At 42.9% G+C, this 26,522-nt stretch overlaps 1 protein-coding gene across 6 annotated transcripts in view; it reads left to right on the forward strand.

Annotated features, from left to right (window-relative positions):
- The window catches only part of agap1 (ArfGAP with GTPase domain, ankyrin repeat and PH domain 1), a 134,644-nt gene that overhangs the window by 36,112 nt on the left and 72,010 nt on the right, over window positions 1-26,522 (forward strand). Inside the window, exons 1-2 of one of the 6 annotated variants that reach the window (XM_058402729.1) lie at window positions 4,716-5,161; window positions 5,490-6,769. The exons of 2 other annotated variants lie outside the window; for them this stretch is intronic. In XM_058402729.1, the coding sequence (XP_058258712.1) occupies window positions 5,136-5,161; window positions 5,490-6,769 (1,306 nt within the window). In that variant the 5' untranslated portion in view covers window positions 4,716-5,135. Of the gene's footprint in view, window positions 1-4,715; window positions 6,770-26,522 lie in introns of those variants that run through there. 3 more of the 6 variants (XM_058402726.1, XM_058402727.1, XM_058402728.1) reach the window with 3 other exon arrangements.

Consider the following 26,522-nt stretch of genomic DNA (forward strand, 5'->3'; position numbering starts at 1 on the left):
CAGCGAGTGGCTCCATGTTTGCTAAATTTTTCTCAACTTGGACACGCCCACATCTAGTCACCTGGTACAGAAAATTAATGATCTCTGTTTTCGGTGTTGCTGCGAAGTACGGTATGTGTGATTGTAGCATTAGACAGAGCGTCTACATGACTGTAATCGGAGTTATTATAATACATTCATATTAATGCCGCTTATCTCATACAGAGATCTCTAATACTGTATTTACTGCAGACTGCAGAGCTTCAGTCTCCTGCCTGGAAACAAGGCACCTTGATTTGAGTGTGCACTTCAGACTTCACATTTCTTTAAAGCAGTGATTAGGACTGTAATTTTCACACGATTTTGTCTTTCTGGGTCATGAATAAAGGCACGAGGTAAATAACACTGGAGTATATTCACCACTGCGTGCTCTTAGAGGCGGATAGTAAACGACGTTATTTCAGAGCACAGTGTTCAGCTCTGATGTGTTAGGATCATTGTCTCTCTCCTTCAGGTTTATATTGACCGAGTACCTCGTTTACATAACTGCATAAGTCCAGTAATTTGTTTTTCACTCCCTCAAGTATTCACTGTTTTTAGGCAGCGTATACAATTCACTTCTGATGTCCAAACACATCGACATTCCTGATGTCATTACCTGCGTATATATTTCATGGAAGTGCTTTGAACACAGAGTGTGCCTGCTTTGCATTCCTAACTAGGGTGAAGTATTCTTAAAATGCAGCAGTGAACTACAGTGTCAAAAACTGTTAACTGGAGTAGCACAGCTCTGGCGTTACTCTGCATATGCCCTGCTCATCTCAGGCTTTTGACTAGGATAAAAGGGCTGCTTGTGTTTGAAGTTACTCGGCGGTGTAGGTTGGTGTATAATTTGCATCCCCCTGTGTAGGATATTTGCTGCAATCTTGCTTGTTTCATGGTTTTGCTTCTCTGCAATTAGAGCTGCTTTGGAAGAAAATAATGATATTATGTGAAACTGATCCTGTCATTGGTTTGCAGCTCCAACAAAAGAAACCGGGACGCTGTTGAAACACTGCATTATGAAGAAATAAGAAAGGGACACACAGTGAGGCAAAGCAACCTAAATGTACACGCGCCTGGTTATGTAACTGCCGGTGGTTACTTTTCCCGTGAAAAGTTTTTAAATCAGTTCCAAGCCGGAGTTTGGATTGCTTGTATTATTCGAACAGACGTTTTCTCATAATATCTTGTTATATCTTTATAGTCAGTGCAACAGTAGGAACAATAAATGTGTAAATTAAAGAAATATTTCCAGAGCAGTATGCAGTATTGCTTTGCCCATAACTCAGGAAGCTCTTGCTCAAAAGAAATGAAACTCCATCCCTCGCACCGAGCCCCAAAACAGCGCTTGCCCTCAGCCGTGACCGATATAACTCTTTCATTTTGGATTGCATAAAGAGAGCTAACGCTATAAGCCAGGCTTATTGCAAGCTCATTTTCACCAGTTTCTGTGCTTTGGAGGAAACCAATCTTAACAATCACTTTGTTACTATAGCAACATATGCTTTTGGATGGATCTGCTCAGTCTGAGGCTCACGGTGAAGCTTAGATAAGCTTAGGGATATCACTGGATTAGTTTTCCATATATAGGAAATATACAATAATCAATACTTGAATGTTGATGTAAATTATGAACATTGGTGAGATATAAAAGCTAGAAAATCTTTTCTAAATTAGATTTAAAAAAAAAAAAAAAACTATAAAAAAGTATCTTACTGCAGGGGGTCAGAAAGATTTTGCAGCAAGGACGCTTTTAAATGTAAAATAAATTACACAGATGCCCTCAGCACTTATTTTTATGAACATGTTCCAGTATTATGCTCATTATTTAAAAGTGTGCAATATTATTTTGAATATTTACTCCCACCGCAGATAATCTCCACATTTTTCCACTTAGACTCCTAATGGTGGTTGGGATGAAACCCATTCAACTCAGTCGACCAAGTGGGATGTTTTTGATGGAGATTCCAGAGCGCTGTGCTGAAATAAAAATAACTCTGAAGCACTCAATAATAAATAGAACCACTTTGCGTATTGGGTTGTGATTTCTCTAACACATCAATATCCCAGACCCTGTGCCTTCGAGGACTGGACATGCTGAAGGTGATCACATTATCATTCATCCGTGTTTGTTGATCATCTACCATGTATAAGTTGCGTTATATCCATCTCTGGAGCTGATGGCCAGCGAACACACGGTTCCAAAATCTGTTTTTGGAGTACCCGATGTCCTGCACACTTAAGTGTGCACAGGAGATGGGGACTTCACCTACCACTGTTTTAGTTATGTTATTTATACTGCTGTTTCCCACTGCCATTTCCCTTACGTAAGGGATGCACATATCCAGAACAATACAGTATAACTGTGTCACTCTGTGCTGTATCACCACAGGCGCATTTCTTTACAGTTTTACAGAAGCAGGCTGGATTTCGACTGCCATTTCAGTGCTCTCGTCACAGTACATTAGATGATCCCATCGTACTCCCAGCTGACTGGTTCTCCATGTCGTATTGTACAGTGAAGCTCCTGTAATGATAAAGCTGTGATTAAAGAGTACCACTGCATCGTGTTTACATCATCAGTCACACGATCCGGGCTCGTACCCAAAGTGGGGAAAAACAAACATTCTTCAAACAGATCTTGTGGTTGTAGTGTTCTTTTGGCCATTATCATGTTCCTTTTGCTGTATTTGTAACATCATACTGTGATGTCCTTTCGGTGATGGCTTTTTATGTGAGCTGTGAGGTTTGAATCAAAATGTGTTGAGAAGTTTATTACGTCATAGCTGACTTTCACAGTGATGGCACTAAATTAGGCAGCGGTCAGCATGTCGTCATTCTGAGACATTAGAATTTTAAACAATGTGAGATTTTTATTCTGCAAAGCAAAATCGGAACGTAATTCGGACAGTATAAATCCAGCTTTATTAAGGCAGCCATGCGTCATGAAGTGAAGATGATTTACCTTGCTCTTCATGGGTGTCTTTAATGACTTTTCCTGCAGTCTCCTTTCTGTTGCTCAAATATGGTATACAGCTGCTTTCTACATTTCTTTCTGCATTTTCACTGGATTTTCTCTTACTGAAATATTCTGTATATTTACACATAACAATGGTCTGTGTGTGTTTCACACCGCTGATGTGTGTAAAGTGGAACACAGCGAACACTTATTACATAATGCTGTCTTAATGTAGTCACATTACAAATCCTTTCACTCTGTGTGACTTGGCCTAATTAAAAACCTAACGAATCCCAACACCTACAAATGTGTACAAATATTTTCTAGTGCTTTCTTCCAGGCAATGTCTAGGATTGGTTTTCTTTTTTCTTTTCTTTTTTTGTATGCCTTTGTACTGTTTTATAAATAAAGCCTAGCTCACGTCCTGAATCTTGTACCTTGTGTGATGGAGGGGGGGATGGGATGCTGGAAGGACCTTGTTCATGATGGAGGCCCATTTGAGCAGGTGGTGCTCTTTTGGGCAGGGAGGGGCCGTGAAAGAGAAAGCAGCCGGGTGAGAATGAGTGCTAAATATCCCCTCCCTAATCCACACTTAATCTCCGTAATGATTCCACAAATGTCAGGCGAAACTGAGACAGAGGGTTTTGAGGGGAGATTAAAAGAGTAAGCTGTATTACAGACACCTCCCTCTTCTGGTGAGAGAGGGGCAATAGGCAATATGGAGTGGGCTGGAGGACTGATAAAAGTGTAGCGCTGTGTGTGTGTGTGATGGCCGCTTAATGAAGGTTAATTTTCTTATTTTGAGTGTATTTGGACAGTTTGCTGATTGTTGCAGGTTTTCTGATACTGTTTACTCCCCTGTATGTCATGCTGTGAGCCCTCACTATGTATTCTTGCCATATTGACAGTACTACACTACTTTGTGTGTATTTTATGTATCTAGCTCCTGGGTGTAACACTGCTGCTGGAACAAATGTAAATTCCTCAGAAAGTATTAAACATGTATATCTAATCTAATCATTATCTTGGTCTGTGAAAAGGGTGCTACATGTTTTATGAAAACATGTAGTGCTTCAGAAGAATTTTTGAGAGAAAAAAAAGAAACAGGACGTGACATCACACATGAAAATATGTGAAACTTATGATGTGTGTAAAAATAAAATAATCATGTGACTACTCCCACGTGAAACTGTGACTATTCTGTAAGAGCACACAGCATGTAAATGATTATTCTGATCTTTTCTCAGGACCTCGTCTTATCTCCGACAGTAACAGTGTTCAGGTGAGCCCGGCTGCCTTCAAAAGCATTTGATTGACAGGGAGACTGATAAACCCCGCCCCGCACGCGCACCGGATGGTTGTGTATCCCGGAGCGGATCACGTGCTCTTCTTACTGTTTCATCTGCTTTGTTGTCAGATTACTTTCTGTACTTTTTCCAACTGAAAAAATTCAGCCTTTAACAGGAATATATTATTTTCACTGGCTGCCCTTTTTATAGAACTCTCCAGCGCTGCGTTTAGTCACGTTTATCTATCCGTGTCTCATTCCGATTCATCCACAGGACTGTGTGTTCATAAACTGTAAATCGGGGACGTGGGGAAGGTTTATGCAGCCTAATACATGTGTAATAAATATCTGAAGAGCGGTTCATTTTAAATCGGTGATGCAAGCCGGATGCAACATCACCACCGTGCTCTCCGGTGAGCGCGCGCTCCAGATCCAGTCCGGCTTTTGCCTTCACTCCTACTTTTACTGGAGGATCCGTGTTTCACAGAGCGCTCGCTTGCTGCACGGGAGAGGAGACGGATCTAGAGCTGCAGCCGTCGCCTGTTCAACATTGTCATTGTGCAGAGCGTAAACTGAATTTGGACGCGTGTTTCTGAAACGGAAATCAGGCCGAGGACGCGGCTGTGGAGCAACAAAAGCCAGCCAGCGAGCGGCGCGGCGCGAGGCGAGGGGACGCGCGCGCGCACAAAAGGCAACAGCACTCAGTTGACCGGGACGCACGGTTCAGGGTAATATTTTCTCGCAAGATGGACAGCATCGCCGCGGGATACGAAACAGGATCTTTAACCAGAGCGAGCACTTTGTCTTAGACCAGAGACATTTCTGAGAACACATGGAGTTTGGGACGTTATTCTTTTTGGATCGTTAATGTTTTTTTTTGTAAAGCTGTTAATGTAAGTGACCATCACTCCGGAGAGTTAAACGTCATGTACGCGATTGTATTTTAGCTTTAACTGACACAAATTCACTTGAATTTATTTGCTTCATTTTTTATTGTTATTATTATTAAAATTATTATCATTATTATTATTATTATTATTATTATTATTACAAGAATAGAAGGTGCGGGAAACGTACTCTTTTATTCTTCTTATCATTCTTATTAGTGGTATGAGTGGTGTGACCTGTAATCATTTTCAACCCTCTTTAATGATACCACGTTAATCCTGCCTAGGTCAGTCTATTTATTTATTTTTTTTTATATGACTTTTGTGTCTAAAGAATGTATCTGCTTGATGGGAATTGTGTGGAGAGAATGGATCGGGGCACGCCGCAGAGGAAAACTGTTTACAGGATCTCTCTTACCTTAGTGAAAAGGGAGAGCTTGCAAGAAGGCAGTAACGCTGCTCCGTTGCACAGACGGTTGGAGAACCCCAAGGTGAGCACATATCGTCGGGAAGGCTCGGTAGAAATCCAGCGCAGTTGTCTCCTGGAACAGGTCAAAGAAGTGGAGGATGAAACAGATGAATTGTCTTCACAGGCATACAGGAACTTCAGAACGTTTAGCACTGGACAGCTGGAACTTGGCAGGTCAAAAATCTCTCGAAAGGCACTTAATTTGCGGAAAGATAATTCGATGGACTCGAACGAAATGCGCCCCAGGACATCACCAGAAGATGCTTGCAGCACTGAATGGATGGAAAATGGTGCTCAGCTGCAGGGAAATAATGTGCACGCAAAGGCAACGAATGAGCATAATGGAATTAAAGATGTTGAGACTGAGGGAAGCTGCAGAGCAGCAGCTGGCAATGGGGAAAATGTGGGTGTGAAAATCGGACGAATCCTCCAGACTTCCAGGAGCGCTGAAGAGCAGGTCAGCAGATGTGGTGCTGAGGATCAGGCATCTGAAGAGGGTGGCGGTCTTCCCAAGGACAACAGCATTGCTTCTTTGCTTGCCAAAGGGAACGGAAGTGCCACCAAGCAAGCGCCCCAGACCCCGCCGGCCAAGAGGCACCCGAGCTTGCTACGTCGGAGTTTCAGCTTTCGCCACTGGGCAGGAGGAGAGCTGCTGCGGCTCCGAGCGCTCTCCAAAGAGAAGCATCACAGCAGCTCTGGCTGCATTGGCCGTGATGAGGCCCAGACTCCTCGGTCCTCTGTAGTCTTGCAGAACCCAGCCGCCGAGGAGTCCGAGAAGGGCAGCGCTCTAGATGCGGACGAGGTTCTCATTCAGGTGGACTCTTTGAAAGAACCCAGTCGCAAGGACCGTGCCAAGGGCAAAAACCGCACACTGGACAACAGTGATCTACTCAGGCTCTCTGAGAAGCCCCTGGTGGAGAAAGAAAGCTTTCTCAGAACGGCTGGCCTTCGCTCCAGCGGCCAGGAGCGGAGGCTTCTTCGCTTCTTCAGTGGGATCTTCTTAAAGAAGGACAGTACCTCCACACCAGTGAGCAGCCCCAGCAGTCGTTCCCTTCGAAAGAATGGCCTGATGAGTGCCCAGAGGAGGGCCATCAAGGGCTACTCGCAGTCCAGCACTGAGAGTGTGAACGGCTTCCTGCGGGACGGTAACATAAGCTTTTGTTTTTTTCTCTTTCTGCGATCGGTGTTAAAAGAATGGGAGCGTTTGGGGTGGCAGGAACTGTTTGTGGTAAAAAGTCATGTGGGGGCTGGAGAGATGTTTGTTTATTTTGGACACAAGGGTGATGTTTAGCTGCCATTCTTTAGGGCTCTTTGTGTTTGCGTTTCATTACAGTGTGTCTAGTGTTTCCTTGGTTGCTTTTCTTTCTCTGTCTTGCTGTCTTTTTAATCTAGTGCCTCTGTCTAGAGGGTTGAGCTTATTTTATTAAATGGGGTGGCAGTGCATGTGTAATTGACTTGTTTACTCTTGTTACCTCTCTCTGTATTCCTTGTGTTTTTGACCATATTTGTTGACATGCCAGCCACTGTATGTAATCACTTTTCACTGGCTGCATTTTTTTTAAAGAGACAACCCAATTTGCTAAATGGAAGGAGCTGAAAAGTGAATTGCCCACTTAAAGCAACATTTACAGCTCTCTCTGTGTTTCCTCTGCATTATCTACCTCTAATGTTTTTGGTGACAGCAGGTCACTAGAGATGCCCCCCATGACTGTCTGTGATATGGTAATTGGGGAGCTTCTGGTAGATACTTCATATGCTCTGAAAGTGCTCTTAATGAATTACCTGCCTGCGTGCGAGCCAAGGACCATCTGCTGCCTCAGAGGTGAGCCGTACGTCCTGAAAGACAGGCTGCTCTCGCTTGCTGAGAGCAAAATACTTCACTCACTGGCTTCCTTTGCACATAGAGCCCTAGGCATTGTGTTTTCTTCTTCAAATAAGAACTTAAATTTGCGGGTCCGGGGTCAAGCTTCAGCGAAGAGGCCGTGTCCGTTTTTAAACCCTGTGCTGTGTGTTTAGATTACAGCACATTAAGAGTGTGTGGTGTAACGTGAGCAGTGCTGAATGGCTGCTTCCACATTCTGCACATTCTTCAGGCATTCCTGAAGGTTAAGACAGGGCACAGGCACATCAGTCACTAATTAGATCACTAATTTTTTTGTGTAAAATATTGAGCTCTGTGGCGAATCTTAACGAAGGCCCGATGTGCAGCATAATTAATGATACATTTTTTTTGTGTCCTGAGTTTCCTCTTTACAGTGCATGTGCCTTTGTTCAGGCATTGTTCAGTTCAATTAGCACTGCAGTGCTGGCATACAGAACGAGCTGTTCTTGGTGCCATGTGTTATTGCATGGAAGCAGGATGTGAAAAAGCATTCTGTAGTGCACAGTCAGCACCAGCGGTCTGCATGGTCCAGGTCCAGATGGGATTCACATGAATTTTTTTAGTCTAAAACTGCAGTATGGGTTTTGTTTCTGTATGGCACAGTCCGTGATGCGCTGACGTTATTGTGTATATATAGTTTCTGAGGCTTGTTCAGTTCTGTAAACATATTTTCAGGAATTGGGAATATAAACAGTAAAGCACTTGGCTGTTTATATGCTCGCAGAAGAAAAGGCAGGATGTTGGCAGGTTCCTGGATGTGGAACAGAAGGCGTGTAACACGCTAAAGTCTGTGTCCTTCTAATCTCCTAGATGGTTCTGTACAGCATGTCCCTAAAGTCCATGGAGAGGGCAGAGTAAAACTGCCACAGACAGCAGATAACTTCTGGGTTTTTTCGTCTTTTTTTCCCCCTTTTATTATTTTTGATATTGGAATCTTGGCTCACTTATAGCAAAGTGTTATCTAAATAAATATCAGAAGAACTAGTATATATTCCCAAGCTCTTTTTAGCCTCAGTAAAGCATCTATATTTATTTATTTCCCCTCAATCACGCAGCAGGCGTAAACTCAGGGGGATGTTATAGTGCAGGAAGGGAGCCTCACTTTGACTCAGGGTTAATGGCATCAGGTATGTGTGGCTGTTTGCGTGTGACCTACATTTGCAGCCGTGCAGAAGAGATGAGCGGTGTGTGCATGGATATGGAGGACTGGTGGAGGTAGGAGCATGGCTGTAGATTCGTGTGGTAGAAGTGTCAGTATTATCACACACTATCACAAACAAATTCGGGGCAGAGATGCTCATCTTATTTGATCTTTCAAGCGGTCTTCAGTCTTTCTTGCATGTGCAGAGACCTGAAGTGTATATGAGCTTACTCTCAAGGGATAACAAGAGCAGCAAGGGAACTGTGTTTCGGTTTCAGCTTTATCACATTAGCAGCCCTGCAAAACCTGTCTTTTCTTATCTGTAAGTAAGAAGAAAACCTCAATCCAGCACTATGACTGCACAAATTTGATCAAAAATCTTTGACATTGCCAGAATCCGTCACTGCTGAGTGATCTCATGACTGAAAAACATCAGTAATATGTGTACATCATATCTGAGCTTTTACTTATCATTTGTACTAACCTCTATATATCCTACTCAACATGCCTCATCTGTCCAGCACATAAAACTTACACAGCGTGTGTAAAGAAGCAAAAACGAGCCCTCTGTGGCTGCGTAGAGCAACATAGAAACAGAACCGTGTAAAAAATAATGAGCCTTGTAGGAGAGCATGGTATCTGGATCCTTCTGAAAGGTTTTTTTTCCTCCTTTCATGCTTTGCTCAGTAGGTCAGGAGTGTATCGTCCCCCGACTGCCATCTGACCGTAGACGTACTGGAATGCAAGTGAAGTGTAATGTAGTAGCCATGTTGCTGGGTCATTATTCTTTCAAACATTCCCCAGTTGCGGTAAGGGATTTTCACTCAGCTTCTCTCTATCCCCGTGTCTTAAGAAGGAACGCCGCTTTGTTCCACGTGTTCAATTCAAGATGTTGTTAAACAGCTTTATAGGATCAGTCGCTGCACTTCACCTTAACCAGACCTCAAAATGTCATCAGTCAAGCCCTGATCACTACTCTGAGACCGTAGGTGTTGCTAAAATAGGGTTTGTTTTTTTTTGCAGTTTTTTTTTCTGCCTTTGTTTATCTTTTCACTTGTATGTAACGTGTAATTCCCGGCACGGAGGCAGGTGGTATTTTCAGACTCAATCAACATCCTGACGTAGTGAATTATTCACATAGTTATCACAAGCTAATGAGCTTACTCACACTCATTTTCTTTCTGCTCCTTTCTCTTTCACTCTCTCTTCCTCACCCTTTTTCTAATTCCCTCCTTGTCCCCATTGATATACCGTAATCCCACTGCACTCTAACTGATCTAGCTGATGGTATCAGTGATGCCATAATGTTCTTATGTAATTGTCAAATCGAGCCTAGGCTCATCACACATGCTGTTATTATACATATGTGCAGTGCGTTGCTTTTATTCATGATTGCTTTAGTTAATATCAGTCACTGTGGCCATGTGTGTGATTTATATTCATTTTAGTGAGAATGCAGCATGTGTGAAAGAGAACAGCGTGTGAACGTGTTATGTGTATACATGAGACGTGTTGTAGCTGTGAATGTGAGTGGGAGAACTATGTCTCGGTGTGTGTGCGTGTAGATGCTGCATTGCCTTCACTTTTGTCTTCAATTATTTTTATAGATGTTTAATAAAAGCAATATTGGATAACATTTTAAGAAATCCACAAAACCTTCAAGTATCATTATGATTTTTGTTTTGCTGTAATGAAAACGATGTCTCGCTTGTGGATGATGAAAGTCTTCTTCAGTTGCTCTCTCTGTTAGTGTTTCTTGCTTTTTGGCTCTTATTCAGCTTGTGGTTAATTAAGTAGCAGGCTTGTCACTACAGGGATCAGTAAGGTCCCCGTGGATTACCAGTCGTCCCCGATCCAGATAGTCCTCGCTCCACGTTGCTCCATAACCCACCCTCTCGGCTACATACACACATGTTTTTTACTGAAACGACTGGAAGAGAAGCTGAGAGCACAAGGCTTGGATGCTTGAGGAAAAAGGCATGCTCTCTGGAAGCTGCAGGGCTGTTTAGATCTTGCGTCGTGTTCTCTTTCCTATATGCTGGTATTAAGGTCAGTGGATGAATGTGTGTGTTGGAGAGGAGGCTAGATCAGGACTGCTGTGCAATCTCAGGGGAGAGCCAGATGCTCGGCAGCAGGAGGGGGTTGGGGGCAGAATTTCAAGCAATTCTGGTTTCATGCACATTTTAGTCCCCTCACAGAGGTATAGGTATAGCTCCCGTTTAAAATCTGTGAAATCTGTAAACTATGTGTGAGTTTTTATGACTGGTGTTTAATCTGCAGGGTTTTAAGCACATCCATGCCTCCATGCTGAGCTTATAACAAGCCTGTGTGATGTTCCTGCATATCTTTACACTGCTCCGATGCACATTTACATTTTACTCTCTATTGTTAGTTGTACATTTGCTATTAAATGCGTGTTAAATTGCCTTTTCAAACATGTGCCATGACCTGGTTATGAACCTGTCAGTTGTGATTAATTGCAATAAGAAAATGCACCGATCTTGATGGGTTTTTTTTTTTTTTGTTATTATTAAGTCTCAAATCAATATACATGACCTGACGAGCAAAATCTGTTGTCAGTGAGACAACTAGTGACTTTGACACTAAATGAATAAATGGATGATCAGTTTTTTTTTGTTTCAAGCAAGGAAAAACTCAACATAGGACAATCCTCAGCTGTATGCCTGCGATTAAGATCTCTCGGCTTTATGTTTAATCGCCTACCAATAAACTGCTCAGATCATCAGTAGAAGGAACCGATTCATACTAGCTAGTGAGTTTGGGAATAGAAACCGCGCTTTAGCTTTCCACCTGGTGGATGATTTAAAAGGTCAACATGGCCGTTACAAAATCAGCTCATACACTAAGAGCTGTTTTCAGTTGCTGCTTTGCATGGCTTTTGGCTAAGTGGCTTTTTGTCTCTGCATGCCTTCAGGCCTGAACTAGGGTTGGGTGATGGAAGGAGGATCGACAGACATCGTGTTTATTTTGCACTGTTTTCCAAAGATTAGCTTGGTTCTCATAGTCTAGGGTGGAAAAAGTAAAGCGCAGGGTTAGTCTGGAATATTCTGGGTGGGAATGTTGATCAGGGTGCAAGGGAAGCAAGGTTGGGTGTGCCAGTGTTGATTGGGGAACTGAAGTTGTGGGCAACAGATATGGGGAAGAAAGGGGAAAAAAGAGATGCACTGTTCAAAACAATATGATTAGCAGCAGTGCAATACACACAGCTTCAGTTAAAGCAGGTCAGAGGTCACATGTAATACACACACTGCAAGGTTGGACGTGCTCACGTAGAATCACTTACTGTTTCTTTTTTCAGTGATGTAAGTATACATATAGATGGGACTTCAGCCATTTTGGTGGCTTTCCTTTATACTTGCCCTTAGTGTACTCTAAAGGCCAAGCTTTCATGGCTGCTCACATCATACAGCTGCAGCCTGCTGACTGCCATGTTCACTGTGCCACTTTTACTGCCGGAAGCTGTACCAGGGCATCGTATAAATAGCAAGCACGCTGCATAAATCCTCACAGCTTGGCACAGGAGAAGTTGCATTTTTGGAGACAGACACTGCCTTGTACTGGTGATGTGCAGGAATGTGTGTCTGTGTGAGAGACAAAGCTGTGAAAACAGCTGGCACTCATCAGCTTGGCTAAAAGTGTCACCTGTCCAGGCTGCCTACGACGTGACAGTGGTGAGAAAAAGAAGTCCAAGCCAAAGCCCAATCCCAGTCTCTCAACTGTGCATGCTCTTGCTCACATGCTCTGTGCGGCATTCCGCATGGCATCAGGGCCTGTTTGCACTCAGGCATGCAGATGGAGCACGCTCTTAATCATCTTTCAGAGAGTGGAAAATGTGTTCGTTAGACATGCCTGGTCTGTGGGAAGCAGAAGTGGGCCTTGAAATAGCTCCAAAACCCAGAGGGTTCAGCGCTTCCCCTTAACTCGTAAGTCATCCACTCACTAAGACTCGGATGGGAGCTGCTTTGAGGAACTGCCGCGTGATTGGACTTAAGGCCTCTGTGCTCTCAGCTCTAGCAGATCTGAGTCTGACCCAGATGGTGTCTGCGCACTGTGTGTAGGAGAGTGTCGTCTTTGTCATCCTGTATGTGTTTTGTTCACCTTACATAGAGGTCATATCCTTCCTCTTGTCACCAGGTTGAGCTAAGCTTTTTCGCTTGGACAGGTGGTCAGGGTGTGCTTATTCTCTCTTGTATAACTGCCCCGCTGTTTCTGCATAGCCATGCTAGTATGCACATTTCCACACAACTAAGCATTTTATTTTGACTCCTTCGCTCTCACTCTTTATTTTCGCATGCTTAATTTTACTTCGTTTGCTGATGAGTCCATTTTAAGCAGCGGGAGCTGAGCTACCAAAACAGCTGTACTTCCGGGGAGAGAGCTCTGACTTTCCCAGGGCGTTTGATTTATTCATGGGCATTTTCTTTAATGCCTATATGGAGCTGTCAGAAAATATATATGAAGCTCATTCCTTTTTGCAAAAAAAAAAAACCTGTAATGGTCTTTTTTTTTATTAGGTCTGGCTCCTGTAATAAAAGTTTCAGCTGTGTGGGTTTTGGTACCTGCCCAAATTTTCTGCCAGGAAGATGTAAGTGCACATAAATTTGGGTCTAGCAGCACTATTCATCGCTGACAGGTATAGGTGTGAGTGGGACTGTGTTCTCACCCACTCACCCAGACACTCTTGACCACTCCAGAAGGAAATCTGACCAATCCTACTACGTCAGCAGAGGGTTTGATCTCGATCTCACCTAATCTGTGTAGAAATACTGAGTAAAACATAGGTTTTAATCTGCACATTGTGTGTGGGTGTATTGTATGTGGATGTATTACAGTACATTTTGGCTTATTTCAGTACATGCACTGTTGTTTTGCACAGTGTACAGTACCTTTGGCAGTGTAAAGTAGTAAATTTAAGCGTATCGGTTGAGCGCACACTGTAATTGGTCAGGGAAAAGAGCTAGCTGTCTCACAGTCTGATCGACCGGTCCAGACTGATGGAACACACAAATGTTTGGCCTTCTTGTCTTTTATTTGGTTGCAGCTAATGCTAAGCTGCTTGATCACTTCCCCCATGTTTGGAGACTGAAATCATGACCCGGTCGTTTTTACTGTTGTCGCAGCGATCGTTCCAGTTTGTAGAAATTTTAATGAAACTCAAACCTCAAAGTTCACTTGCAAAAACACATTTGAGCTTCACGAGTGAGCGCTTCAGGGAGAGTGTGCTTTGACGGTGTAAACAGTGTCCTGCTTTGTGAGGGAGTTAGTATTTTGGTCTTTAAGCATCGTTGTGTCAGTCATGGCAGGTTTGCACAAATCTGGACCCCCTGCAGCATTATGGGGGAATGAAAGAGCTCCTCTGTCTCACCATGGTCTCGGTCATGGCTGTAGCCAGTGTGCGCTCAAGCATGGCCGGCTTGCAGGCAGGACCTCTGATTGATCATGGTTAGCTCTGGGTCATTAAGACTACTGTGGTTCCCTGGTGAGCTTTAGGAGAACACGGGTGTGATGAGCTCAGGATGGGATGTGTGATGTTTAAATTAGATCTCTTTCTGTCTCATTCACTGCTGATAGCATGGACACATGGAGGAACAGTGTGTGTGTGTAGAGGGGAAGGAGTTTCCAGTGAGCCTGTTGACCCAAAACAGTTTTCTTTCTAGTCTCAGGCTTCATGGGGGGAGGGCTTCCTGATTTTTTCCCCCCTTTGCTGCTCCTCCCCCAGTTTCTCTCCGTTCCCCCTCGCCTCTATGTGGTTGGTGGCTGACTCCTGAGGCTCGTCTTGGCCCCGGATTCTGTGTTTCTGTCAAGGACAATAGGCCAACTCAGCTGCAGGCGGCAAACTAATGACGGCTATCGGCCCAGCGTAGGGATCGCTTCCAAGAGCCATCACGGGCCGAGGCGTGTGCCATAACTGTGGAGTGTAGCGACAGGGTTCAAGCCTGCATCTGCTTTCAAGTGAGGTGGATATTAAGCTAATATACATATTCATGGCCATTTGCGTCAGAAAAATGAGGTGTCTTGAATGAATAAATTTACATCTTTAATGATGTGTATAAAACTTAATTTACAACACAAATGACATTGTCTTGTTTTGTTTCAGTTTAAAAAAAACAAAACAAAATTGTTTATCTGGACGTCTGTTTTTAATTTCTCATTCCGCATACATAAGCACTAGACATCCCCTGATATTGCTCTAGCTGTGGTTTGTTGTGTTTATGTGTTGGACGTGTGTGTGTGTGCGTGTGTGTATAATAGTGGTCTCTCTCTGGTATTGTATGTAACAGAACAAGCCTGACAGGTTTTCAGAGAACTATATCTAACTCCACTCTGTTTCCTCCCCCCGAGGCGTTGATGCTCCGTATCAATTAAAACCCGCGCTCGTGTGCATGTCAGCGTCCCACTATAATCCCATACGCTTGACGGATCCAGCCTTAATTACTCAGATGGAGGCTATTGTTGAGCTTTGCGTTAAGCTACAGAGTGTAAAGCCTTATCTGTTCACACAGTCGTCTTTTGATTTGCCTGTGGATCTGCGTGTTTGCTCGTTGGAGATAAGATGTTAGGATGTGTGGCCCAGCCCGAGTGCAGATGTAGAACGGCTCAGTTTGTGCTCTGACAGCGAGCGGACAAATGAACAGCAGAAGCATAGAAAGGGGGGGTGAATAAATGAGTGCGGGGTGCCAGGCTGACTGATGAGGGCTCGGTAAAGGCCGGGACGATTTGTCATACCCTGTCTATCGTTAATTTGCCATTAGACACACGTGTGCGCGCGCGCACACACACACACACACCTCCTGCTTCAGGTCGCTGCTTTAATGTGTAACCCTCAAGGTTGGACCCCTCACCCACACGCTGGGGGTGTGTTTTTCTTGTCTGGTGAAGCAAAACATTCTGGGAGTCGTTACACAAAGGCTAGCTAAATTTGTATAAATTACGCTTTTGTTAGACTCCCTGTCCCTGTCATGGTTTAACATGAGTGTTGATCTCAGTGGATCAAATGAACGCTGCTTTATCTCTCTACACCTTCATCATTTTGTTCTAGATCAATTTCTCACACTGTTTCCTGTTGTTTTCAGCATTAGGTTGGTCATAGAGTCGTACAGTATGATTGGATGGTTACCTCACCATTGACTTTACTTATAAAAAAAAAAAAAACTGTTTACTGTAAAGCCATCTTTTTTTTTTTAATTGCTCAAGTTCCTTAATTTAGTGGTTCTTATCCCTTTTGTGTGCAGCAGCGACTTCACAACCCTTCCTCCCTCTGGACTCCCCTATATCATACTACACCAACCTCCATTTCCTGGAGCAGAAAACTGCCTACCAGACTGCCCAGCAGCCCACTGGCTGTGTGATCTGTCACTGTTATAAACATGTTATAATGCACCTGTTCACAACTGTAATATACACAACAATCAAGTTTTTTTTGGCTCATACATGATATGATGTAAGAGAATTTATGTAAGATAGTTTGATGGAAAGGTTGGAGAGTTTATTCAGAAGTTGTTCTCAAAGAGTAACATTTGTTCATTTTTTTGATATACACAGTTGATGTTAAAATGGCAGGATTTTGTGATGCAAAAAAAATGAAGTTAAATCCTGTCAGAAATTTTTCCTGTCAAGCATTTTAGGGAAAAATAAATAAGTTACCATAACCTGGTTGTGTAATTGTGCACACCCTTTTATTAATGAGGATGTGTTCAGAATAAACCGATGCCATTTAATCTCATGATCATACAGCGGTCATCATGAACTGATTCTCATTAACCCCTAAATAAAGACCAGCTGTTTCTCTAGGATTTCCTCCACGTCTTCTTGGTTCCATTCGACTGCTGACGCCATGATCCTCAAGGAGCTTACAAAGCATGCATGGTGTCTCACATGTTGAAAGGTATCGCTCAGGAGAATTTCCAAAACATTAGATGTACCATGGAACACTGTAAAGACCATCATGAATAAATAGAGAAAAGGGCACAGCAACATCACCAAATGCAGGATGCATTCCCAATATTTATAAGACAAAATCTTACCAGGGAGGAGACCTAGAGACCCACAGCATCATTAAAGGAGCTGCAGGTATATCAGGAGCTGATTATGCTCTGTATGTGATAAACATCCAAGCTCAACTAAATCACCTTAAACCAAGGCAAATTCCAAAAGGTATAATAATTCCCTAATGGCAAGAGTCAACATCACCAAAAGAATATTTACAGATAGCAGTTGATTTTAGTGTGACCAGTCCAGCTCCACCCATTCACAGCACCAGTATTCCCTAATCGCAGTGACCTCTGACAAAACCGGCTCTCACACCTGAATATATTTAATGTATTAGTCTCTTAGTGCAAACGGACGTGGGTCTGAAAAAGCTTTACCTTTTATCCTCCTCAGAATGTTACCGTTTTAATTCCTATGGCTTTGTGATTACATTTTGTTTGCGCTTTGTCCTTGATGCTGATGCATGAAGGGGGCGTCGTGTGCAGGTGAAGCCGTCAGCGATGATTTACAGCCGCTGCACTCAGGTGGTGTGACTGATCGTGTCAGATTGTTATTGAATCTCACTGCAGAAGTGCTCTGAACCTCTCATCACTTAGACTCCAGGAATAGAACAGGAAACAGCTGGAGAAAGAAATAGAGAGGTAGAAAGAGAGAGAGAGAGTGAGAAGACCCATTAAGTAAGTAAGAAACCCACTCTCAGTAAGGTTCTCCTCTTCTTTCACAATTTCAAGAAATGGTCTAAATATGATCACTCTCCACCATTATGCTGTCCTCTCTCCTTTCTCCTCAACGCAGAGCTCTTATCTGTGGCATGTGGAAGCCGGGGTGTGATGTCTCTCTTCTCACTGAGCCATTAGACTGCCGCTAAGTGGCATACAGGGAGGGAGATTGGCATCTGGGCTTCTGCCCAGCCTTTAACAGCCTTTTAGCTTCCTGCCATGAGAATGTTAATGAGGGTCAGACTCTGCTCCCAAGACAGCATTGTCTCTCTCATAATTATTACTTAGAGGGTCATGTGGCTTTAAAACAAACTGCTACATCAGTCAAGGAGTTGACTCGATGATGTCAGTAAGCTGTGTGTGCATGATTTTGACAAGCAACACCACGTTTCAAGCGGAATGAATGCAAAGGACAATGCAATTTGTGGACGTAAACGAGTCCCGCAGCTGAAGGTTTGGATTGCTTTCCACTAGCTGCTGCTGTAATTCTACTGCTTATATTACAGCTAATCACAGACTTGTATGGCAGGCGAGCTACACAATCTGAGGCTAATAAGATGTTGTTATTTCACAAAGAAAAACCCAGATGTCACAGATGGAGTTTGATGACGACTTCACACCACTGGGCTTCTCTTTAACATGACAAGCTGTATAGTTTGTTTTCTCTTATTATGAGACAATAGAGAGTGGAAAAAAGAGCCTGTGGAGGGAAATACTGTTGCTGTAATGTATGTTATTACAGGAAGTAACTTGTCTTTGCGGATGTTCCTCACCATTAAAAGTAACGAAACGTACGAGGAAATTCAAAATCATGTTAATATCATGTTAATCATCTGTTAATATGGAAAAATATCGGTAACATGCAATATAACACACTAACAGCTTTGAAGTGTTCTTATCCTCACTTGATTTTCTGTGCACACACAACAACTGGGATTTAAGAGACCGTTCAACACACTCGCATGCACAAGTCTAATTCAAGTAATTGGATTTATTTCCAAATGCAATTTTAATCACTTAACACCATAAACACAACAGTTTTCAATAAAACAAAGTGAAAAGTGATGAATCCTGTTACAGAACTATTGCTTTAGTGGCTTGAGAATGATCTGATGCTGTCTTACGGTCTTTCCGAGCGCTTGATTAGATTGGATCTCTGTGGTCCTCTTTGTGCGTCATCATGTGAAGCTGAAGTGGTAATAAATATCTGTTATCACCATCATCTGTGTCAGCACGGTGCCAAGCTGCTCTACCTTGTGTTTTTTTTTCCCCCTTGCAGTTCTTTTCCTGGTATTGTTGAGGAGTGTGTGTTAAACGTGTGTGTGTGTGTGTGTGTGTGTAGCTCTCATTGTTTGCTGACCACGCGCCACTGAGTATTATTAGTAGATTAATAAGGTGCTCAGCAGGGTTAAAAGTGAGTGTTTATTTAACCCTCCTCCCTGTGCTTGTTTACTTACAGGACAGAGTGATGTTTCTTTTGTCCCTTTTGCCGGACAGAACAGCAGCTTTATGTTGAGAAATCCACTCTGGGGGCGCATGTTTGTTTTCTTGTTGTTTCATATTTCTACACTTATCATTAACCTTTGTAGATCATAATTTATACTGTTGTGCTCATGGTGTCTTGTAAGTGCTAATTTGTATTGTATTGTAATGACATCATTTCCCATCTCAGCATGTTTGCCATGTGAAGTGGGGGGGGGGCTCCTACACACACACGTGTCTTTTGATTATGTGACCACTTTGTAACTCTCATATAGATAAAAAGCATCGTAGGATAAATATAAATTGAGAAGGTAACAAATACAGTTAAGAAAAACTGACTTAGAAGTTTTGTATCTGCGGTTTGTTGTAAATAAATGCCTGTGACCCAGGGGACTACTGTGGATAGAACCACTTGGAGACAAAAAAAACCCATCCCTGAACTACCGTTGCATCTGCCAGCTTGCAACAGCAAGGACATCGTGTGTAATGAACTCAGTAACTACACTGACCTAATAGTTCCTCAAGAGAGCTTGGACCAAATGATCCTCTGTGGCGACCCCAAACATGAAGCAGCCAAAAGGAACAACAACAATATTCTTTTCTGTTTTTATTAGCGGTTTGGTTTATATTACTCTGTTGTATTACTCAGTTTATCTTACTCTGTCTGCTGTTATTGATGATGATGATACTGAATTTGATTATTTAATCCAAATCAAGGGTTTCAGGGTTTAATATTTACGCTCGCAGTGTCTGACTCTAAACACCAGTTTGAGTGAACAGATGTATAACAGATGAAGCTGGTGAACTGTGTGCGCTTGTTTTACAGTAAGATTAGAGTTTGTCGTCGTATCCTAATATACAGACGTGTTTAACATGAGGCCATGCACGTGTGAAGTTGCAGGGGTTTCTTTTCGCAATGGTTAAAAAATGTAGTGCTTCTGCATCGTTCCGTGAAATATATTACACAATATCAAACGATCCATCAGTGTCTCAGATGCCTTTCAGCACATTAGCTTGTAAATCCGATCAATCCAGCAATTCTGAGCATATTGTGAAGAGATGCACGAGAAGTGCTCGAGGCGGCTGCTTCTCCTGTATGTTCTGTCCAAGCTGCTGCTTCACTATAATCTGGTCGGCTCAGATAGATGACCTCTGAGCATCAACACCAGCTCGCTTGCCTGACTGGTTGAGTTTCCATAGAATTTTAGTTGACGCTTTCTCACTTAGTGCATTTAGGCAATATCATTAGTATCCAGGGAGTTTTATAAAGCGAGTGTGTGACTGTAAGCTCTTGTTAAATGTGTTAGCACTTTATCATAAAGTCGTACAAACAAACACAAGCAAGTGTGTTGCTGGAGCTCAAATGATCCTCGTCAGATGCTCTCAGTTCTTAGACATGCCGCAAATCTTTGTTGACCCAGCACATTCAAGGCAAGATGGCCCACTGTGTGTAAATTAACACTGAGCCATTCCTGTAGCACTTGAGCAGTCTGTTCACTTTGAAGAGGTAAGTCTGAAATAAACAAGCTAAAAAGACTCCGCTATGATGTGGTGTGACCTGAACAGGTCTGATTTTTAATCCCATGATTTTCAGGAAGAAGAGAGAGAAGTTTGGACTGGGAATCTGTCACTCAGTAGCTTGAACACTTAGAGAGGGAGAGAATGATAGAGGTCCTCCCCACCCGCTGCTGCTTTATTAGTGGTGTTGTGTAAACTGTCTCCTGAGCGAGGGAATGTGTGTGTGGGTTTGTGTACATTTAGTGATTTGCTATGCAGCTTTTGGTTTTATTGAAATGTGAGGGTGTAATAAGGTACTTTGTGGCTACAGCCTTTCAGGTCAGACATGTAAACATGGAAGGATGCCTCCAAGAGCAGATATCTCACACTCCCATAAACTGCATTAAGCACACAGGTATGTGAGACGGTTCCTGCAGCCTTCAGCCATGCGATATTACATAGCCAAATACAGGAGAGATTTAGGGACACGCTGATGCATCATTCAATCCTATTAAATTTCAGTTTTATTTGTACAGAACTTTTAACAATGGACATTGGCTGAAAGCAGCTTTACAGGAATATAAAAATGTGCTGCCGAGGCTCCACGTATCCAAGCCACAGCACTAAAAGTCTTATACAGAGTTGTGATTGGGTTTATCTGAGCTCCATGTCCTATTTAGAGCTGGTTCCTGCTGTGTTTTAGTGAGTCATATGCATAATTTGGAGTTGCGATGTGTCCGAGTATGGATGTTGTGCTGCTCTGGCAGTGTGTTCGGTCGACTGGCGGCAGTGATGCTGCTGATGACTTTACATGTACAAGGGCAGGGAACAGAGGGAGGAAGTGATGATGGAAAACCAGTGATGAATACAGAGACGGTGTCAGCATTATCTCTTTCTCTCTCGCTCTGTCTCTCCTTCTTCCCCTCTGAGCTGCAGGTCTGTTTTAGTGGAATTGCGGAAGGCGGAAAATGGAGCTGACCATTTTGACCTTAGAGGAAATGGAAAAACTCTTTATCGCCTGCGCTATTTATCGGCCTGCACAGACGTCTCACTGTCAAAAACTGTTTTAAATTTCTAAACCCATCCAGTGTCTCAGGAAGGTGAAGGGTGGAGATTGAAGAACTTGTGCTTGTCAACATTGTAACCACTACATGCAAGTACAAAAGACAAACGTGTCTCACAAAGAAATGATGTTTCAGTTAAAGATCTTGAGATAAAGTGCCTCTGAATCTAAGTGTGTGTTTTGGTGTTTCAGAGCTTTTTGTTTTTCTCCCGTAACCTTATGGACACCAATATGATCTTATATCTGGTGGGGAAAAGCATAACAAAAATTATATTCCAAAATGGTTTTTGATTTTGGTTTTTGATGACTGTGCAAATCTTCTCGATTGTCCAGGTGCCCTCTAGAACCATATATGCCCCACCCCCAGAGGCGGTTCTTGCTCTCCCATAGCAGATCATCTACATCAGATTATTGGTGCATCTTCCCTATCTACCTGCCCTCACTGCCTGTAGTCCATTTGTTTTGAAGTGGGAGGAGTTTGCAGTTTATTTTGTTGCACTATGGTGTGGTGTATCCTGAACACTGTTGGACGTCATATAAGGCAGTGAAGAACTTTAGGTTCAATTAAAGAATAGTGACATTCTTCCTTCCTGTTTCAGAAGTTCTTGTGTAAATTTACCGGAACCAAATCTGGAAGTGCAGAATTTTAGCGCAGTGTTGCTGGACCATGTTTTTACTTCAGTTTCTGCAGGTTTCTGAATGACTCTCCACAGACTCATTAATGATCAAATCTGACCCAAAAAGAGTAAGAGAAAATCTCAAACACTTCACCACACACAGTTTCCTTTTCCCTTCTGAATACACATGCAGCCATTTATCTGAGTGAGGAATATTAAACGCATTGCAGAATGTGGATGAGTGTGAATGTGGTCGCCTGTTTGTTGTTCGAGTTACTTCTGCTGTTTGGCCGGTTGCCATGGTACCGCCGGTCAACTTCCACTCTTACCCTCTTATTCCATACATACTCTTTACTGCATGCAACTCGCCAGTGCTTAAAATACATCCACTTCTGCAGATGTTTTTCTCTCACACGTTTCCGTTTGTCCCTGTCTGGGACATGTTTGAGGAAGAGCAGATATGTTCTGCTCAGCACACATATCAGTGTTGCATAAACTCAGCAGTACGATAACGTCTGTCCTTTATCACACCATCAAAGTGTGTATTTGTGTGTTTTTAACAGCTCCAGTTCTGGAGGTCCAGAAAATTTGCTAGTTTAAACACACCCACTAATTAAATTGTGGCTAAAGAAGCACAGAAACAGGGGCAAGAGTAATGTTTGCTAGACTCGAGTCTTCCAGATATAGAGTAGTTGTGTGTGTGTGTGTGTGTGCTACACTGAGTCTGAAATCTGGGACAGTATAAGAGGTGCTGTAAGGTTGATGCAGGAAGCTATAATGTGATGGTCCTGTGAAAAGCAAACATTACCCTGATAAGAGGGTATGTTACAGATCAGATATCCCAGCTGACCCTTTTAAATGTGTTAGATGCATGAGCCTTAAACTGGACAAGCCACCATGCTAAATAACATTTCATCCTGATGGATATCACTGTTAACCAGCCTCTCATCAGGGTAAACGCTAAACTCTATCAATGTCTGCCCTCTTCCACATACGTAAGCTCACAGACACCAATTATTGGCTACTGTTGCCGTGATTGACAGAGGAGAGTGATAGATATAGAGAGAGTATGACATCCCTCCCACTCTGATAGCAAGATTTCCTCTCTTAGCTCCAAGCCTCAGGTTGCTGGTCACAGCAGTGGGGTTCGAGTGCTCAGTGTCTTGGTCACAGAGAGAACATGTTTCTGTTGTGCCACTAAGGGGCAGGAGCAATGTTTTTAAAGTGTTAAAGGTTTATAACCTTTGGGAAGCAGCATAATAACATTTAACCACTAATTATCCCAGATTTGAAGCCCTTGTGGGTTATTGCATGTTTGATGAAAATCAGGTAAAAACACAGCAGCAAGAAACTCTTTATCCCTGGTCACCTTGTGTCTGTGCTCCAGCAGCCTGACCTTGACTAATATCAGGTGGGTGTGTGTGTGAGAGAGAGAGAGAGAGAGAGAGAGAGAGAGAGAGCACTTGACAGTGACATTGATCCTGTGGCTGTGAGCAGATTCACACTGACACCAGTCAATGTGTGTGCTGTCACATCGACCGCAGCAAACCCACAGAAAGCACCAGACACATGGCTGCCACATGCACCAGTGATCAGTTAGGGGATATATCATGACATTCCCACTTCAAACTGTCCAGCGATTGTGAGTAAACCGATACCACATGCGCTGTGCACTAGAAGGGCCGATCTGCCCTGTCCCTTATGTTTCAGAGAGAAACCGGGAAACGTGATCATTTTTCATAAACTGGGATCAAATGTTCAGCATGTTTTCTAATATGCAAATGAAATATTGCTGCATATAAGATTTTCTTCTTGTGATGGGAAAACTGGGAAAACTGGGAAAAAAAACATGTCTCCCATCCTCCAAAAACAGGAAACAGCTGGAGCAACATCCTGTAGCCGGTTGGTATCTGGGGAGAGAACCAGCAGCAAACTCACGGCCATTACGAGCCCCAGAGAGACGCAGCAGAGAGGCAACAATGCAGGCCTGTGTGTTTTCGGTCCACCAGGGACGACCGGCTGCATTCTTTCCATTTGCTCAGTGGCTCTCGGCATTGAACCGCTGTACATGTACAAAGGCATGGCTATTCGTCTGCACATGCTCGCAGTCAGTGGGAGTGTGGCAGAGAATGGGAGAGAAATCATATTTGTGTGTTTGTGTCTGTGTGGTCCGACGTGCTTTCCCCTGACTTTAGCGGTGCAGTTAAGTCTTTGTGACTGTGCTGGTCTCATTTGGAGTTTTGTTTATTGGTTGCAGGGAAAACCGCACTGGGAACCAAGGCTTCATGTTACTATTTAGGGACATCCAGCGCTGGAGATGAAGCAGTCTGTTCTCAGTGTCTTCAGAGAGCGAGAAGGAAAGAGGGCTTAGAAATCTGAGGAGGGAGGATAAAGATGTGAGACAAAAGTGTGCTGCAGCACGTGTGTGTGTGAAGGAGTGTGTGTGAGTGAGTTAACAGAATTGAGTAAAAGACTCCTGTGGTCCTTATAGCTGCAGACACACATGCAAATCAAACTAGACAGGAAAGCTTGTAACTCATCACTCTTACATGCCTATAAGATTTTGCACTTGAGTAATTAAGCCAAAATAAAAAGACGTTAATGTGCAAAAATGTCCAGGGTATTAGGTAGAGAAGACTGATGAAGAGTGATGGAAATGAATTGATTAAATTGATGTAGTTTGTTTAACAGATTAAACATGAATGGACATGGGTTTCCTTCTGATTCTTTACATTGCAGGTGGACTGCAGTATCTAAACTGCCACAGTGTGTGTGTGTGTGTGTTTGTATGTGAATATGCTGTCCTTCAATGGACTGGTGCCCCATCCAAAATAGATAGATACTAGAGATCAGTAGGTATACTCCTGGACTCCGGATCCACCATGACCCTGATAAAAGAAAAACAAAAAGAACTTTTATTCAGAGTAACTAAAACTGACATAGAATCCAGTCCAAGTACAGAAAAGTTATGAAGTGAAACGGGTCACACAGGATGCACAGAGAGGTCAAACACAAGGTACTGGAGTAGGTTGCTGCAGTGTGCCTGATACAGACGCTTGTCTTTTATTTTAGAAGCTACAATAATCACAAGCCCAAGCTGTCAGGAAATGATAGATATTAATTAGTAGCTGTTAAAGATGATACAGATGTCCATGAGCACACGTCCAGGGACAGAATCCTCGGACTGGTCAGCATGCAGGTATCTGTGTGAGAGTGGAGACAGTCACAGGTCTTTACAGCAGCACTGTAGAAGTACAGCTGGGTGTTAGCTGGTCTGCTGAATAAACCCCAGTCATGTTTGTTAAGCTTAAACAGTGCAGAAGAAACTGAACAGCTTGTGGCAGCCCACTACAATTAGCTTTTAGCTGAGCTGGCAGAAAATTCACTTTATAACATTGACTAAAAAAAGCTGAAATGTGGTGGTGATCTGCTTTTCCCAGCAGTGAGCGGCTCGTCACGTCTCAGCTTCATTAAAGTCCTGTTCATATTTGCATGAATTTCTTTTAGATGTTCAGTATAAGGAGCTCTGTAGGAAAAAGGCTTTTTAAATTGTGCTTTTGAATATAACAATTCATAAAAGGCTCATTGTGTACGTTCTGCACTAGATGGCCAAAAGTATGTGGACACTTGACCATCACACACACCTGTATGTGTTCCTTCCTCCAATTGTCACCACAAACTAGGAAGCACACAAATGTCAACAATGTCTTTATATGCTCTAGCATTAAGATTTTCTTTCACTGAAACACAAACCTGTTCCAGCATGACAATACCTATATACACAAAGCAAACTCCATGTAGGACGTTTGGAGTGAAAGGACTCGAGTGTCCCTACTGCACATGTCCGAGATGAACACGTGAGGCACCATGTTTCAAAATTTGCTGTGAAACCTTGGAGAGTGGAGGTTTTTAGGACTGCAAATCTAGAATAATACAGTTAAAAAGCACTTATGAAACATTTGCCCATGTTATATCCTATAGAGTGGACTAATCAGGCGAGTCGGAGCTCCAGCATGCTTGCCCACTCTCATGTTCTCCTCCACGGAAATCCAGTTAACTCAGCTAACAAGCAGCAACTAACATAACAGAACTCGATTTCTGACAAGCTCATTATGTGCATTAATACAGTCTATGGATAAAAAAACAACTGAGTACTTGAATCCCTGAGAGGAGTGATTTTCTGTAGTCGTGGACTTCTGCTAAGAACATCTCTGGTGATGGCATGGCATTCGCACCCTCGATAAAAAGCGAACATTTCAGCTATGAGCTGCGCTTTTCTCTCATCGTACAGATTTGAATATGTCTAGCAGTGTTATTTTTAAATGCAGCAAAAATTGAAGTGTCTTTAGCATTATGTAACTGCAATGTTTCTACATCTCTTCATATTCCTGAGTCTGGAAATGGTATCTAGGATCTATTCACAATAACTCATGCCTAGTAATGTCTACTAGCAACATCTACACCAAGTCCTGTGTGCGTGTGTGAGA

Source organism: Hemibagrus wyckioides, linkage group LG11, assembly GCF_019097595.1.
Source record: "Hemibagrus wyckioides isolate EC202008001 linkage group LG11, SWU_Hwy_1.0, whole genome shotgun sequence".
Lineage (NCBI taxonomy): Eukaryota > Metazoa > Chordata > Actinopteri > Siluriformes > Bagridae > Hemibagrus > Hemibagrus wyckioides.